General features: G+C 50.1%; 4 protein-coding genes across 4 annotated transcripts; all 4 read right to left on the bottom strand.

Moving 5' to 3' along the window:
• Positions 1 to 2,104: 2,104 nt before the first annotated feature.
• F5B22DRAFT_638116 (uncharacterized protein) lies at positions 2,105 to 5,474 on the bottom strand (the record flags this gene model as incomplete). The annotated part of the gene is made up of 3 exons (XM_047977542.1): positions 2,105 to 3,631; positions 4,282 to 4,329; positions 4,419 to 5,474. 3 exons carry the CDS (start codon positions 5,472 to 5,474, stop codon positions 2,105 to 2,107), a joined length of 2,631 nt encoding a protein of 876 aa, XP_047828258.1.
• Positions 5,475 to 8,585: 3,111 nt separating this feature from the next.
• On the bottom strand, positions 8,586 to 9,709 carry F5B22DRAFT_617412 (uncharacterized protein). Its single transcript, XM_047975629.1, has 2 exons — positions 9,552 to 9,709; positions 8,586 to 9,495 (listed from the first exon to the last, which is right to left on the bottom strand). Exon 2 carries the CDS (start codon positions 9,489 to 9,491, stop codon positions 9,141 to 9,143), a length of 351 nt encoding a protein of 116 aa, XP_047828257.1. The 5' UTR covers positions 9,492 to 9,495; positions 9,552 to 9,709; the 3' UTR covers positions 8,586 to 9,140.
• A 1,874-nt stretch (positions 9,710 to 11,583) lies between these two features.
• On the bottom strand, positions 11,584 to 13,713 carry F5B22DRAFT_617404 (mitochondrial carrier domain-containing protein). Its single transcript, XM_047975628.1, has 4 exons — positions 13,297 to 13,713; positions 13,013 to 13,207; positions 11,772 to 12,890; positions 11,584 to 11,649 (listed from the first exon to the last, which is right to left on the bottom strand). Exons 1-3 carry the CDS (start codon positions 13,330 to 13,332, stop codon positions 12,108 to 12,110), a joined length of 1,014 nt encoding a protein of 337 aa, XP_047828256.1. The 5' UTR covers positions 13,333 to 13,713; the 3' UTR covers positions 11,584 to 11,649; positions 11,772 to 12,107.
• Positions 13,714 to 13,898: 185 nt separating this feature from the next.
• On the bottom strand, positions 13,899 to 16,997 carry F5B22DRAFT_617400 (chaps-domain-containing protein). Its single transcript, XM_047975627.1, has 5 exons — positions 16,564 to 16,997; positions 16,379 to 16,505; positions 15,897 to 16,308; positions 14,816 to 15,825; positions 13,899 to 14,764 (listed from the first exon to the last, which is right to left on the bottom strand). Exons 1-5 carry the CDS (start codon positions 16,584 to 16,586, stop codon positions 14,222 to 14,224), a joined length of 2,115 nt encoding a protein of 704 aa, XP_047828255.1. The 5' UTR covers positions 16,587 to 16,997; the 3' UTR covers positions 13,899 to 14,221.
• Between the last annotated feature and the right edge of the window lie 114 nt (positions 16,998 to 17,111).

Raw genomic sequence — 17,111 nt, 5'->3', positions numbered from 1 at the left:
TATATTTTGCCTCTTTTCAGCTTTACCTCAGGTGAATGTATGTAAATATGCACGGACATCAGAGGCGAGGGTGGATTCGGCGCTGAATGAGATACCATACTTCATATTAGCATTAGCTGAGACGAACTCGCAGTCCGGCTCGGAGCAACATGAATGAAACGGGGTGCGATTCAGGCATCTAATCCGAGGTCGTTCGAGTTTCGATGTGTTTGTATCTTCATCACTTGTTTTTACCTTATATTTTTCTTTTCCTCTGCTATCCTTTACCTACCCGCATGTCGTGCCGGAAGCCGGAAATCAAGGTCGGTCTGCATTCCGAATGCATATGCGCCAAGTCCCAGCCACCAGACGATACCGTTGACAAGTTGATTTGCTCTCGATATGCGGGATCTATGCTGTATATTCATGGGGGGATCTACCTGAGAAGAAGCAGAATAAAAAGAAGTATAGACCGAGAAGCAAGGCCAAGCTGAGCAGTTAGATAGAAACGGGATTGATAGCGCCTCTAGATTGGGCCTTTGTGGCGGGGAGGCGGGGAGGAATGAAGGCGAGCGAGTTGTATCTATGGTCTTGTAAAGCTAGATTGGCCGGCTGTGTCCCACACCTCTTCTTTATTAGTTTCCTGTTTGGGACTTCCATAGAGTTCTGTTCTTTCACAGGGTGAGCTATGGTAGACTACGAAGTACGGTAAATATGTATAGGTCGTGGTTGCGGCCAGCCGAGAACCTACTCCGTAGAAACCCCGTCCCTATTGCAGAAAATAGATAGATAGGCGATGAAGCATGCGAGATTGTCTCCCATCATTGTCCATAGCGACAATGTTGCAAAACAAAAACGATGTGCCATTATCGCCACGTACGAGTGTCGTGTCGCCAGTTGAGAAAGGCGTATAGACACGTATCGTAGTTGCAGAAGCCAGGGAAACTATACAGATCGGACGGCATTGTACATTGCCTAGCCCTTGGCAGAGAAGAAAAGAACGTACCTGTAGCTAAAATAGATGACAGGAACATGGCAAGATTTGATAATCATCTAGACTACCTAGGTGCCCAGGCAGTCGGCCCTTCGAATTACACTAGGAAGTGCGTAGTAGATCGTAGACTTTTCTTTGCCTACAGTGACAGCTGCAAATTGCCCCTCCGCAGACAATAATAGTAAAATTGAGCAAATTTTTATTTGTAGCATAGCTGATGGTCCAGAATCAAATGGTTCGCCCCGCTATCGTTTCTGGCATGACAAAGTGCTTGGAAAGATCCGGGTCACGATTCTGGTTACATCGACGGGTTCCTAGTTCCCTTTTATGTGGCTTCATTGACCCCAAGAAATTCCATTTGCGATGCAAGCGAGTGGTATGTCATGTGTACATCGTCACACGTGTACAAATCTCAATCCACCCTCTTTATCGAGCTGGTTTTCTGGAGAGTAGAGCTTCAATCAAGGGGCCGAACAAGGTGGCATATATCCCACGATGATCCAGCAAGAGACTTCCTTTCGACGTACGCTGCATATATCACCATCGACCGCAGCGAGCAATATAATGATTATATTACTTGAGATTTGTGATTGACACATAATCCTTCGAGACTGCGCTGGTGCTGAATACTCGAGTCGCTTATGTTTCGATCATACAGGTGCGGTGTTACCGTTCCACCTCTCAGCTGATGATACTGAACAGCTGTGGCAATGTCCCAAAATGCTGGTCCTGAACACATTACCATGTCACCTTCAGTATATGAAGGCAGATTGTGACAATCTCCGATACTAATCGTACATCGTATCTGAACATGACCGAAAACATGGCCCGGTTCCCTTTTATGACCTGCCAAACGCCAACGCATAAGCCCAAATCATCCGAGTCTGCCCGCCGTTGTGACCTCTCCAGAATCAAGGTCTTCCAATCCCTTTTGGCCAGTATCTATATGCCCAGTCTAGGCGAACAGCAGATAACCACCCTACTCAAACGTGAAACCGTGGCAGAATTGATGTGAAATCTAGTAGAGCTTCACCCCTGCCGCAGTATAACTAGGTCACATGCAACGGTTGACTAGAAAAAAAATATTACTACACATAATCGCGGCTAGCCACAAGCAGATTGCCTGTTTGATCACCGAGCAATATTGCATGCAGGGTTTATGAATGCCCTTTGGCCGAGTTCGGCAAAACGTCGAACGACGTTCGTAGTACCCCCGGTAACCCGTGCCTCGTCTAGAATGAACTTCCGGGCCACAGCTAGCTTACTCTTCGGGTCGCTCTCGTCTAGATGGGGAGGGAGTGTGCTTTCGAAATCGGGGGGGAACTTGTGCGTCAAGGCTCGAATAACTGTTAGCGAGTATAATACGTCCCGATTCTCTCTCCCGTCCAGCAGCTCGCGAAGCTGCGCAAGTATGACATCTCGTTGAGGCGTGACGTCCATGCCAGGCTGATCTCTGATGAGCAGAAATTCAGCTAGACTATGCCAAAACCTGAGTTCTCGGTTTCGATGATAGACGGAGTTATCTGGATGCTCGAGAGGAGGCCTGAGTGGATTATGGTCGAGAAAATCCCCTGCGAGTAGAGTCTCAAAGACAGCTACTCGATTGCGTACCTCGTTCCCGTCATCTGTGGGCGGCAGACCATGACTCATATTGACCTTGAACTCGGCTGAATAAACCAATATAGCTAGCTCCCAAACCACACGAAACTCGAGGTTAGCCGAATATGACATCCCAGCGACATCGTTAGTGGTCGTTGCAGACAGTGACTGCAGAAAGGCCGCAAGTACTTCTTGAACGCGCTCATTAGATGCCAAGGCATTTGGCCCATAGGGTTTGAGGTACCAATCCGACTCGAAGAACTTCTCCAATCCCGGGGCATAGACCTGTTCATAGAGATCATGAACCTCGACGAGCTTATCCTGGCTCAATGGAGCATCTATGGGTGGAGGCGCCGTACTTCCTAGGACAACAAGCTCCCGAACCTTCATTTTGCGTACTGAAATACCAGTGTAAGCCGGGGATCGTTCCATAAATGGCGATTGCGGAGCATGCGAGGAAGTTGAATGCAAGGGAACAAAAGAGGGACCGCCTCCTCTCAGATGCGGTGGCCCTTTCACTCTGTAATCAACAACATGGGGGATGACTGGTGTGGTCGCTGGGAAATGGGAGGTCGACATACTCGAGGGTGTGAGAACACTATCCAGAGAGTGATCCATCGTATGGTAGGGATGGCCTTCGCCTTTGGCGTTGGAGACCGAGGTTCCTAGAGATGCCAAGCCCGGACTGTAGGTTGGCGCCGGCGGAGGGGCAGCGCTGGGAATGCCCGATGGCATAGCCGTGTAAGATGCGGTGGTGCTAGGTGTTAGTGGGGTGGAGGCGGAGGCAGATACAGATGGCGCGCTATGAGGGAGAGAAGAGGTAGAGGAGGCAGAGGTTGGGGTAGCGGAATTCTGGGTTGAGTGAAGGTTGCTTGTTGCGTGATGTGATTGCTGGACTGTTTGCGATTGATGAGATTGTTGCGGTGATTGTTGAGGCTGTTGTTGTTGTTGTTGTTGTTGTTGCTGGTTCTGTTGCTGGTTCTTGAAGATGGGGTCGTACCCAAGACATTCGCGCTTGGACTTTTGACAGTTCTTGCAGGTGGGATGTAATTCGTCGCACTAGATGTCACTGTCGTTAGAAATCTAGATACGAATCCTAGATGATTGAATCAAGTTGGGGTGTGTCTGAGATGTGTCGGAATAAGACATGGAAATATAGCCTGCGACAACGCTGCAAGTGCAAGCGGGCGGCGTCGCTGTTAGCTTCAAGATGGGTATGGAGATGGTTTGAGGGGAGGAAGTTGCAGCTATCTGAGGGATGACGAAACACCCAATGGGGCTAGGTCAGACAATTGACATCAACATGGCTAGGAAGTGCGAGTGTCTGGCGCATTTTGGGGCTAGTGTATGTAGGCGGTGGCAGAGGAGTCTTGTTTTTTTTATAGTTATTTTCTCCTGGGTTCCTTGCTTTGTCTGACAGACGGGTTGGCGCATGTTTGCTAGGTACGGGCAGATCTGGGGCTCGCTAGATTTGGCTCGCTCGCTTCTCAGTAGCGCAAGTTCTGTTGTCAAGCGAAACCCCAAGCGAAAGTGAGTAGCGAGCGGCCACCTCAGGCACAGCACCACAAATCAAGCTTCGTCCAACCTTCACTTTCGCGACCCTTTTCTCATTCTCATTCTTTGATATTACTATGTCCACCTGTCGGCTTCACCCGCTTCGCACCATGCATATGGGAAAAAGGGTAGAGGAAAGAATGCCCAATACATACCTTGATACGCCGTTTGCGGCATGTCAAACAGCCTGTTTTGGTTCGACGCTTGATCTCCTATACCCAGACGGAATCATCACTGGTTAGGCTATCTGCGCTGGTATAACATGGTACGCGGAAGAGCGGCGACCCCTTACCTTCTTATGGCGGCCAGCCTGCAGCACCGCACCCGGCCCGCCGGGAGGCAAAGCGTACCGCTGGCCCATCGCCTCGGGGGATAAGCTAGCATACGGGTTACCTCCCATGCCGCCCATTGGCACTTGCTGTCCATAATACATGGACTGTTGTCCTGGGACTGGGGGTACCGGCGACACAGGTATAGACATAGCCATGTGTTGTTGCTGTTGCTGGGGTTGCTGCTGCATCTGGTCGAATGTGCGCATGCTCGGCAGCGGTATTGTGTTGTTCGTCGTCGCATGAGGGCCTGCTCTGTAGGGGTCGTGTGCCTGAGGGGCTGTATTTGCATAACCATAGTGCGTATTGCTCATGCCTCCTGTTGCGTACGTTGATGGCGTTGAATAAGGGAGAGGCTGGCGAGAAGTCCCAGGGATATGGGGTGGATTATGCGACATCGTTTCCGGTGAGGGCCCGGTGGCGCCGTGCTTCTCCTTCTGCCTGTCCTGGTCTTTTTGCTCTTTTTGCTGGTCCCGAGAAGCGGCACTGCGGCCAACGGATGTGGATGGGGATGTTGGCGTTATAGAGGCTTTAGATTGGTCAGTAGCGACAGTGGTCTCCTCCGTCACAAGGGCGGACGAAGAGATAGGCGGCGGCGGCGGCGGTGGTGGTGTTGATGTTGACGTCGACTCTGAGATCGGACCATCCGAAACGTGATCCTGTTGTAGTTGGTAACCCTGATCCTCCAGTCCCTTCTCTTGCGATGGCTCCTTCTCCGACTCTTGTGTGGTACCTATTTCTGGCCGTCGAGCTGCATCGGGCGGTTGAGGATTCGGGGATTGACGAATGCGCTCCTGCTGTTGGGAGGCATTGGTGTCTGCCTCAGGCGGCGTGGGAGCCCAGGTCTGTGCCTCTTTTGACTTATCCTGTCCCGAGGAAGCTTGTGACGGGTGTGGTGACGAAAGCTCTGGCCAGGACTTGGGCAGTACTGGCGGGAGGGCATGGACTGGTTCTTCAGCAACGGCAGAGGCCGGTTCAGGCTGAGGTTGAGCCTGTGGCTGTTCCTGTGCCTCTGCCATTTTGATTTGATTTTAAATTGGAACTACTACGGGGGGCTCGATCTGAGCAGGGGCTCGCAGAATCGAGGTAGCAGCAGCTGCTGCGAAAAGGTAACGACGCCCGCAGCGGACCAGGGACTGGACCGGACAGGCCCTAGAACCCCGGGACAAGCGGTGCGGTACCTTGACCGGTGGCCAGCTATGCGACAAGCGAGACGTGCGTACGTGCGTGCGTGCGTGCGTGCGTGCGCGCGCGAGAGGAGCCAGGGGACAGGATCCCAAGGGGGAAACACAGCGCCGCAACAGCAGAGAGGTAACAAAAACGATGGTGGTGGTGGTCCGATGTTTGAGGTGTTTCGACGCGACCCTGGGCCGAGATTCCTGTTAGCTCGACCTGTCGGTGCAATGGGCGTTTTTTTTTTGTTCTCTTGCGTCGACTCCGTCTAGCCACTTGGCTACTCGTTTTGTGCTAGCGCGCCCCCGGAGACTAATAAATAAATGCACGCTGCAACGGAATTCAAGGAAATGGAGCTTTGAGGCTGCTTGGGTGGTTCGTTCGTGCAGCGAGGGGGGGTGTGGCACCGACTTGTCTCCCGTGCATGGATCGATACACTGGGAGTACATATCTGTCAAGAGGGCTCGCAGCAGCGTCGCATGTATCCTGTAGGCGATGATGATTATCCTGCCTCCTCGGCCTCATTCTCGTCCCTTTCCAACCTTTGCTTAGTGCTTCGCTTCCCGGCCACGCAGCCACTGGACGATGTTGTATGTACCGGGAGGTACAGTATTGTAGATACGTGGAAGAATAAGCTGGGAAGGGTGGAAGAGGTGGAAGAGGTGGAACGTGCCGGTGAAAATGAGCAGGGATGCATGCTGTCGTGTCGTATCGAAGTATTTGTAGGGTAGAGGCCGTAGAGTACAGTATACCTTACAATGGATACAGAACAGTGCAGATAAATGCACGCTGGGCACAGTGTATAGACACCTATCCCGATGTTCAGGAGGACGGTGGAATGTGCTCAGGACGGTAGTAGTGGCCTGATATCAACTACTACCTACCTAGGTACCTAAGGTACTGCACCCCTCTATTACAGTAGCTAGCAGGAGTATCTATAAGTAGACCTCCAGCACATATCGGTACTTACCTACCCTGACTTACACTAGTAGATACATGGGTGTACTTCTCTACACTGTATGTCGATACGGCCAACTAGCAGAGTGGTCTAGACGGCAGTAGGGCTGCCCTACCCTGTACGCGTAGAACTGAGTACTCGTACCGAGGTACTGCTGCCCTGCCCAGGTGCTCATACTATATTTATTGTACCAGCAATGTAGAGAACAACAGCGTGCTGAACTGTACCTTGCCTTCGTTAGTTGTGGTACATGCGCACATGCATCTGCTCGTGTGTATTGGATCGCCAAGTATGACCGATCAAGGGTCACTCTGGCTGTACCCTATGCTCCGAGCTACCTGAGACAAGGGTCTAGCGCAAACGGTTCCTGATGGGTTCACGAACGATAGACACATGTGTCCTCAATACTTACTGATGTGCGAAGGAATCTGGGGCGTGTCTTGACGAGATCGTGATTTAGGCGCGGCAAGCCGGCGTGGCATACCTAGTTGGACGGGTGTGGCCCGTTGCTTAGCACAATTCATTGGCGACGGCCTTCCTCTGTCGTTTATCTCTACGAACAGAGGGCAATCAGGAAAGGGAGATGCCTACGAAGAACGTAGGATAACATGAATGGGTGAATAAGGCATACTACCGGTATACTTCCACTTTGCGCAAGAGGAGCAAGTCCCTCTTCTTAGGCTCCCTTTCTCTCAATATTGTGGGCTCAACTCTGCAGATGGCTTGATTTGTGCTGCTGACTTTCCGAATTCTGTCCCTTTTTCACTCCCTTCGCTGCCCTATTACGCTATTATGTTATGACGCCCTGGAAATGACAAATATCTTCACCCCAAGCTGTCCGTCTTGCGACCAGGGTGCCAGCAGCTCTTAGGCTGACGGATGGCGAGTGTGTCCCAATTATAAGGACTGGGTATAAGTAGTGTAGCCGGCGTAGATACTGGTAGTCGCCATGAGCCGGTCAATAGCCAGATAAATAGGCCCTATGCAGTGCGAAGCATACCCGGCAGGATGCGACGTGACGTTACAAAGATTGTGTTGAACCTGGACAGGCGACAAGGGAGAATGTGAAGATGTGCTGATGCAAATTCGCTGTACTGTAGTCTGCAGTGTACACTAGTTGCTGGAGATAAAAAATGGCAAGGACAAGGGATAGATAATAAGGAGACACGAAGGTGTTTATGTATCAGCGAGGAAGTACGGAGTACACCACATACCTAACACCAGAATCTTGATGTGAGCAGCTCGAATAGCCAAGTTATAGGTACGGTAGGTAACAGCCCACACATAGGTATCCAGCTCTATCCAGGCATCCCTTTGAGGGTCATTTCCGCTAGGTATAATCTGCCAGAAAAAGCCATAGGCAACTTGTCCTTGCAAACGAGCTGAATAGGCAGTCTTGATTGGATAGAAGATCCTATCCAGCATACCAACTTGGCAATTTGTAGCTCAAGTGGCCCTTGAAGGGATACAGCCAATATCCATCATGAGATGGTGAAAAAGAACCACCTACCGTTTCTAATCCAGATGAAGCGACCCATTCTCTGAGGCCGGTAGGTATCTGGATTTGAATGTTGGTCCTGATGATATGATCCTCAATGCACACGCTTGCAGACCAGAATCCTAAACTACTTTTTATTACTACAGCAGGCTTGCTTGTATGGATGTAGGAAATACCAACAATTAGGTAGGGACTTCACACGTTAGGTCACAGCTGTGTTGTGACCTGCACAGCCACTGGGAGGTCATTACCACGTGACATACCTACTTTACGTGGCCACACATAGGTAGGTACGTACTGGGTACTGTGCACCCTTTGTCGAGGCCCAGGTAACATACTTAGAGTTACTGAGCAGTGTCCATCTAAGTAGGTAAGTGATGTAGCGCTAACTTCACGGCTAGGTAGGCGAATACCCCATTTGGTTAGCTCTTCCGACGACTTGCATCGCTCGTACTTAACATGTTCCTTGTGCCATATCCCATGTAATTCCTCCCCCCGGCCCCCCCCAACCATGATGTCGTTGTGTAAGTATACGCGATCAGAATCGACATGATTCCCACCATCTCTATCTTCTGCATATTCTTCGCGTCCAATCAGCTCTTTTGTGTGTCTGTGTGTACGATACGTTACCTACTCACGTGCACAGGCCATGCGAGCATCGACGTTTGGCCCGCAAGAGATGGGCCATAGTGTAAGCCTCCGAAAATACGACGACCTACAGTACGATGGAGGCACAGAGGCAAACCAGGGCGAAGCCGCAAAGTCCTGAAGTCTCGTGTCTATTCCCCCTTATCTCTACGATGGAGGCATGCTCGCGAAGCAGGGTGATACCGCTGCACAGATAGGTAAGCAAGCAGATACGGTAGCAGACCTGCCTGCCTCAACGCAGCACACATGTATGGGGCCAGGCAAATGCCATTCTGTCAATATGCTGTACAATCTACTAAGTAAGTACACGTATTAGTGGCCCTTCTCCCCTTTGGAGTACCAACCACCTCGCATCCACATTCGATGCCTGCTCGTCAAAACAGCCAGTGCATACAGAGCAGGACATCATCACGCCTCGTGCGTCCTGAGTCCTCTAAGCACTTCGAGCATGGAACTGCTGTACCTAGACCAGCATCGACTGGTCACTGGTCCTCCAATGAAGCAAGACCAACCGGGTTTTGGCATGCTTGTCCTGGTGCACCCAGCAGTGTGCCATATGTCTACTTGCAGGAGGGTTCCATGCAGCGAATATTGGACCAGACACATCCTTGGCATCGGAACCTTGGGTGCTGCTTGGGGCTTAAAAATAAGACCTTTCGAGCCCTTGATCCCCCAGCCGTGGTTCGCTTTTGCTAGTAGCTGCATACTGCCGACAGACGGTAGGCACGAAGACGGGAAGGGAGTGGACAGAATAAACATCTAGGTACGACAATACACCACAGGGAAACGGCAGAGTATCTGACATTTCTCCCCTGCAAGATCCGGCTTACAGGGCCAAGACCTACTTAGAGGGGCAGTATCTAGATGCCGCCTGTCGTTGTCGCTGTCGTCGTCGTCGTCCTCGTTGTTGTTGTTATTGTTGTTGTTGATCTCAAGCTCAAATATCCGGAATGCCCGTGTCACACGAGGGGCACTAACAACAATGATGTTTGCTGCGCCTCTGTAGAAGATTGCAGAGGCCACTGAGGCGGCCTCACTCTTCAGTTTATCCGTCAGTGGCAATTTGGCATCGACTATGTCTTCATATTGTCTTAATTGCGAACCGCATATCCTTAGGTGCAGATACGCGGCTCACCTTACTGTACACCCCACTTGATACCCGCGCGACATGGTTGTATCCGATTGCTATCACTTGCCGTTGAGCATCTAGACTACCTAGTAGCCCACAATCAACCAGCGACGAATTGGAAAACTTGCAGCCCTGACGATCAGGCCCAACTACTACGCATACCGAATGAAATGATCGTATAGATGGATTGGAATGATCTTGTTCTAGCGCTATTATCATCACACTGACCCCCACAGCGCCATCACCACTTTAATGCAGTGACGTAGCAGGTGGCTTTAGATGATGAAGCATTACTATATAGCCTGAACCAGTCGTGAATGTGTCTTTGGTGGCAGCTTTATCTCGGACGAAACACCGAGTAGGCTCGGCGCATACTTTTAGTGCTAGAACATTCGGGTATGCGTTCGTATGTCCAGAACCGCACATAACTCTGTTCTGTTTATAATGATGGTGGTCGATGTTGTGTTGCACATTTGATATTCGCGAGGTTTCATCCCGGTTGGCGAGGGAAATGCCGTACCGCCTTAGTCAAGCGAGTAGCAGGATGGTGGGCTATATCATCATCCTATACATACCTACCTAGACATGAAAAGGTTAAGTTATTAGCATATTCGCGAAGCGATGCGCGCGGCACGCAGATGATCTCCGCCTCGCGTGCAAAACGAATCGAATAAAAGAACTTATTACGATGCTTTTGGCTGATCTACACACCATCTATTAGGCTCTTTAGGCGTCCGCGGCCTGTGGACCAGAGATCCTGGGACAATTACTAAGTAGGGAGGCAGGTCGCGGTTCACAGAACCATACTCTTTCACGGTCTCGAATATGGCGACCGCAGATTGACTTACGCAGCCGCTCTGACTGAGGGAGCCTTATCATTTAATACTCCCCAGGGCTAGTTTGCCGGGAAACGGGCCGTCTTTCCGTGTGATACCGGCCCACGCGTGAAAGATAGGCCGGGCCCTCGTCTCCATTCAAGAACTAATATCCGGCATCACGGACCACCGAGGTCCGGGTCTCAGGTTTTATTTTTTCCGTCCGATTGTACTCAAGCGATGCCGGCGTCGACCCCTTTGGGCAATGGGTACCGATATATCATTCATAGTCGACATGCTTGGGACAACGCCTAGAATTCATTTGCTGGGCAGGTCTCGTAAAGATTGACCACATTGGTGCCGCCTTAATACAACAAGCGCTGACCGGTCTAGATGCAAGCACGTCCCTGTTTCTCTCTTGCTTCGAATCGTCCTATCATGAAATAGAAAGATAGCACTTTGATTAGACTAAAATGACTGGTGAATTTAAGAAAAACAATCTACGGAAATTTGACAGACTACAAAATATTCTACTTACATAATTTATATGCAGCAAATATCTAGGTAATAATAGTAATACCTAAAGGATTCTGCCCAATAGAGGATCGCTCATGCCTGAGACAATCAGGTTCCTGCAGCTATAAACAACTGCGTGTGGATCGTTGGAGTACGTATGTGGCGTCTGGCATCCTACTATGTAGGTACACTAGGTAGGCAGCCTGTCAAGTCCAAATTGACACCGTGCGTGACAGAAGGAGACTCCACGAGACCAAAAAACTGCTGAGCGGCTCCATAGCTAAAACAGCGGCAGTGGGTGGTATGGTTTGTGTTTCGGGCATAGGTATATTTAGAACGGCATGGCTTTCTTACTTAGTGTACATAGTGTCATCCTGCAGTATTCTCATGGTTCCTTTCGTAGCCAGGATATTCCTTGAACATTCGCAACGTGGTGTACGTTCAGAAGGTTTACGAAGTAGGTCTCTTTTGCATACTCATACGATTACTTAAGTACATGACCCCCTGTGATCTCTGTGTTGTAAAAGTCACATTACCTAGTCTTGCCACTATTCCCAAAACACTGATCAGTCGTTGTAGACCCAGATTCCCTCCACGATTTCCTACGTGATTGGGGTTTTCGCTCTTTAGTGGCAGACTTCTCGTTCACCTGAGATTAGGAACCGATTTTGGATTCGTGTTTATATCAAGCCAATAACTGCTGCTCCGACCTATTTTGCCTGATGATTATTTGCATGTGATCTGCTATCATTCAGATTAAAATACTTATGCTGCAGCCGAGCAATGTCACAAAGACGAGCTATTCACTTCGGCCGGATATCTACAGTGTTACGTGGGAGATTGCATGATTTTGTGCTGTTTGCTTCTTAATTTTTGGAGGAATTTGGTTGGTTCTCCTTTATTTTCTCTCCTGGATCACGGAAAGCTATTCCCATCGTCTTCTCTACCCCTTGTCAGGAATGTCTTAGCGACCTCATACATTCCCAGATACAAACCACTTCCCACGGCCGTCCATACAGATCGAAGGATCGCGCCTCGGAAAAGCCCAGTGATCCCTCTCTCGGCAACCACTTCCCGCGCCACCGCTAGGCCTCCCCGGGCATGGTATTTAGGCTTGCTGCCCTCCTTTCTTATCTCCGCCCGTGCAGTGTCCTGCTCGCTGCTACCCGCAGCAAGCATCAGCCGCGTCTTGACAACGTCCATTGGTGTCGTGATGGCCGCCGCAAAACTACCAGCCAGCCCAGCGCTCGTCCCCGTTACGAGGCCCGTCTCGAAAAGACTTCCCCTCTCGGTGCTGCTTTCGACTCGGGCGTCGCCATTCCTGGGTGGGTAACGTCTCCATAACCGCGTCCGTAAATGCTCGAAAATAGGGAATTGGATGGCGGTAAACGGTAGATTTCGTGCCACCAAGGCTGCGTACCCCGAGAGCAACCTACGTCCAGCGTCGGCGCCGCCCAGCTGGCGAAGAGCTTGGAGAGAAGTAGATTTTCTAGTGGATTTGCCACCGTGGCTTGATTCGTGCCGTTGTAACATCTGCGCATTCTGCTTGATGACCTCGGCTGGTGTCAGCACGAGACATGACGCACATTCGGCAATAGCTGAGGCACCAGAATATGCGACTGGCTGCGGAAGTCCGAAGCTGGAGCAGTGACGACTCAAAAATGACTTTGAAGCCTCGTACACGGTAAAGAAGGTCCCCTGAAATACTCTTTAGCCTGTCTGTATTCTCATATAAAGCTCCGATTGTAGAACGACATAACTCGTCTCTAAGATCTTAGAGAAATCAGAGACGAGTGCATCATAAGTGAATAAATGCGTACTGCTGCCGGTAACGTCGCAACGACGACAATTCCTATTCCTTGGTAAAGCCCCCTAAATAGCTGCCGGGACGGTAGACGTGTCTTGGTTGAGGGATCAACAAACGTCTTCAAGAAATCTTGGCTTTGCTGCCGAGTTTTGAGCGTATCCAATGGATATACAAGCATGTCCACCACAAATGCCGCGGTGGCGCCGGCCTGTCAACACCTATGTTAGCTATCTGTGCGAACGAACGACTAACTATGGCACACATTAGTTGTGGAGTAATGTGTCGAAAGAGGCTCACCAACATGGTATCGACATGTGAATTTCCGCTCATCATGCAAGTAGAGGACGATTTCGCCTAGTCTCAAATATATCAATATTCATGAAGGATCAAGAATTTGAAGCTCGGTCTGCAAATCCTTATAAGAGAATGGTTGATGTTGTCGTGATAACGAATTCCGGGTGGAAAGGAATGATGACATCATCCTCCCTAGTGTAAGTAGGGGTCTCGTTGTTGAGATACAGGCAGGGGCACTTGGAGCCTCGTCCAATTAGATGGAAGACACTGTCTTATTGTAGTTATCGCTAAACTACCCCCTAGCATAACTTGAGCATAATTAAGCTGTTTGACACGCCGTTCATCATTAAAAGATCAAAGGGGCGGACCTGGAATAAGTACAATACATTCATAGCCGAGGCAGACCGAGGCGAGCAAAGCTTACTTGTCTGAGTGTTCAAGACAGATACCTATATAGGTGCCGACTAGCTTCATAAATTGTATACAATTTCGGAAACGTTGCTTGAGATCCTCTCAGTGAAGTTACCCTTAGTTCAAAAAAAGCCGACGTTCTGTCAATGAGCTAAGCGCTTCACGAAAGGGCGCCTGCAAAACATGATTCTCATCTAATGGGAAGAGTGACTGCGCGAAGGGTTATAGGAGCACGCTTGGGGTTAACTCCATCCTGGTCTTACCTGGCCTGCTGCTCACACACTTCACAGGTTCTAATATGAGAATCAGAAAGTTAACTATGTGAAATGTGTAGCGACATGACATGCAACGAAACCTCGCCGTAACCGAATGCTCGTGGGGGTATCGTATTATTTTTCCATTTCTGCTAATTATTATCGAGCTATGTATGACAGCGACCTTTTGAACCCCTTACTGCCCAATCTGCACTACAGGACACTCCCTTAATGTTTACAATGTTGCTATCGAAGAATTACACCTAGCCGTCCGTCCCGCTGCTTCTAAAAGCGGCACACAAGGATGCGTAGAGATGGGTCAAGTCGAGAACGGGTTGTGGCAATTTCGTTGATTGAATATGTGATCTTACTTTGACTGCGCCCTGCTCTTCAATAAGGACTCGTATTGTGTGTAGGAGTTCGGGCGAGAACTCAGAATACCATCGGTATTGCCAAGTTACCAATCGAATGACGGCTCGTACGGTGTCGTCGATATTCTTCTCTTTCTGAAAAGCGCGTAGGATGCCTGACAGTGCCTTGGGGCTAAAACGCGCCGCAAGACATGCCCTATATGCCTCAGCTGCCTCATCGTGATGTTGCAAGCGTTCTGCCAAAGCACCTAGAATTTCCCACTCCTCGGCGGACTTCGTATACTGCATCGACTGCGCTCTATACTGTGCCATCTGCGTCCTCCAGATCGTGTAGACGCGTAGATCCTCGTAAAGAACCATGAATAGGCTGTCTAACCATCTTTCGCAAAGACGCTTGTTGTTTAGTCGAGAGAGATGCTCATCAGTAGTTGCCGTCTGTAGTGTTATTAGTGATTGTCGCATTGCAGGGGACATATACAATCTTACAGTATCGCCATCAGCCTTGACCTCACCAGGGTCGATGGTATGCGTTGGTTTTTCCAACGTGCCGTCACCATTGCCACTAGCCACCGTGTTCGGCATGTTACCACTTTCGCCAGGCTCCTCTTCAGGCTTCACATCAGACTTCTCAATTTCTCTCTCCTTAGTTTCATGATCGCCGTTGGTAGAGGGCTCCGGTGAGCCACGAAGCCCATCTGTACTAGGATTGCGCTTTGAGGCTGGACCGTGCGAGGCGTCATCCTGTCGATCGCTTCTATACTCATCTTCCATAACGAAAACTGAGCTGCGAATTTTCAATAGTTGGTCCCAACCAATCTTCGCGGTCATTTCGGTAAGAATATTATATGCTAACTTAAAGGTACCTCGATAATTCGCTGCTCGAACGTTTAGTAAGCTTGGGTCTACCTGCTCTGAAAATCTTGACTCTGGTTCACTGTCAATCTCGTCGAGCCTAGTTTCGGGTAGCGTTGGGAGGTACACCTCCTTTGGCTCTGGCATTATTGGAGCATCCTTATCCTGATATGTGAACATAGGGCAGGAATTAAGTATTGTCAAGGCGTTCTCCCAGTCCTCTAAAGCGACATAGACCTGGGCTAGTCGAGCCCACGTGCTGAATTCACTAGGCGCAGCAATAGTACTGCGATCAGCACAGCCTAGAGCCATTTTCAATATGTTTTCCTTCTGCGTGGGTGTATCGGCTATCATCGCCTTTTTGATAAGGAACTCAGCCTGGGTATCTAGCATGACATAATCCATGGAGGATTCTTTCAAGGCGTGATAGAGTACACGGACACCTTGAACCTCTTCGTTTCCCATGAAGAGGACCTTGGCGAGCAGCGAAGACACTTCAACATTCTGTGTTCGGAGCTTCTCGAAGAGGTTGATGGCAGAAGTGAAACGACCCGTTGTATGGAAATACTTTAACAAGCCAGAAGTCAAGTGATTTGACACATTATTCGGTACCTGAACAATAGAATCAGAGCCCAATTGCCAGCCTGTAGCACTATCCATTAGCATTGAATCTTCGCAATGTCCACAGTGTTTAAACCGGTGTACTATGACTAACCTCTGAAAAACAGTGTCTCGGCGGCGCTCAGGAAACGATGCTCAGTCTCAGTGTTAGTAACCGGATTGAACCGCCGCACCCCCATAATCTTGCGAATGGTCTCCCCACTACCGTCATCAGCGTACGAATAGGCGCGCAACACGCTACAAAGATATGTTTCAAGCCAGAGCTCGTCAGTGGCTTTACGCTTCTCGCCTCGCTCATCGACACAGAAGGCCTCGACGGTGCCAGGAATTGTGACGTGAACGCGCATGTCAAGGCGGGAGAAGGCATTGTAGCAGCAGTAGATACCCTCGAAAATCTTGCTGGTGGGTGTTTGGCCGTGCTCCTTGTAGGTCAGTGTGTTGATATAAGCCGCAAGACTAGCCGAGGAGGAGGCATCGACACCGGTGACATGGTGGTATACGCCCGTCTAGAGTTGAGCGCAGATCAGAAAAAAAGAGCTTTCAGCAGACAGTTGGCAGGCGGTTGACTAGACGTACCGATCGAACCGGACTTTTCAAGTTCTGCTTGAGCAAGTGGACGAGGTCGGGGGGTCCGAGTTCGCGAAGAGAGACGAGTGTCTCGGTACGGGTGTCAATTGACTCGTGTAAGACCTCCTCGTAGATCCTACATGCATGCTTAACATAGCTGCACGACACGTTCAAGGCGCGACGACAGAACTCACTCTGGAACTGCGGGTGCAGGCATTGTCGTCGCGGTGGTGGCTCGTAGGCCAAGGAGTGCAGGCAGCTTTCCTTGCTAGCTCTCAGGTTAGTTGGACACGGCTAGTGTGTATGTCCACCGCCTGGATAACTCTAATTTTGGGAATAAGTCACATACAGAGCTGCGAATGGAATATATGTGCTTGGATCGTATGGTCGAGAGAGTTGATGATGCGACGGGGAGGTCCAAACGGGAGCCGGAGCCAGAGCCAGAGCCACGGCTGTTGCGTGGTCCGTTATTTTTAAGATGAGATGTCGGAGAGGTAGGTACGTACTACGTAGTTAGGTAGTAGGTACGAACGAGATGAGACGCCGATAGCTAGGTAAGTTGCAAGTTCCATCTACATAGTAAACTCCTGTACCCGCACAGTCCCGCAGGACTGGGCCGCCAAGCAGTTGCTCAGGGGAAGTGCCGTCTCTTCAGGCACGGTCGCACTGTCCAGCACGATGCAGCCACAGGGCATCCTGGAAAACCAGCGCCGCTGTCCGCCTGCTACCCGTACAGTACTAA

Source organism: Xylaria bambusicola, assembly GCF_022495145.1.
Source record: "Xylaria bambusicola strain CBS 139988 unplaced genomic scaffold F5B22scaffold_40, whole genome shotgun sequence".
In the NCBI taxonomy this organism is placed as follows: Eukaryota; Fungi; Ascomycota; class Sordariomycetes; order Xylariales; family Xylariaceae; genus Xylaria; species Xylaria bambusicola.
The sequence above is the reverse complement of the archived record's forward strand: the minus strand, read 5'-3'. Positions and strand labels throughout refer to the sequence as shown.

Excerpts from the sequence above, each read along its gene's own strand:
- F5B22DRAFT_617400 (XM_047975627.1), bottom strand. The coding sequence starts at position 16,586 with ATGCCTGCACCCGCAGTTCCAGA. Across the intron at positions 16,309-16,378 it reads TGAAAAGTCCGGTTCGATCG|ACGGGCGTATACCACCATGT; the intron begins GTACGTCTAGTC and ends GCTCAACTCTAG. Across the intron at positions 15,826-15,896 it reads CGAGACACTGTTTTTCAGAG|GCTGGCAATTGGGCTCTGAT; the intron begins GTTAGTCATAGT and ends ATAGTGCTACAG.
- F5B22DRAFT_617404 (XM_047975628.1), bottom strand. The coding sequence starts at position 13,332 with ATGATGAGCGGAAATTCACATGTCGATACCATGTTG. Across the intron at positions 13,208-13,296 it reads CACATGTCGATACCATGTTG|GCCGGCGCCACCGCGGCATT; the intron begins GTGAGCCTCTTT and ends AGGTGTTGACAG. Across the intron at positions 12,891-13,012 it reads TTGCGACGTTACCGGCAGCA|GGGACCTTCTTTACCGTGTA; the intron begins GTACGCATTTAT and ends AGAGTATTTCAG.
- F5B22DRAFT_617412 (XM_047975629.1), bottom strand. The coding sequence starts at position 9,491 with ATGTTTATTCTGTCCACTCCCTTCCCGTCTTCGTGCCTACCGTCTGTC.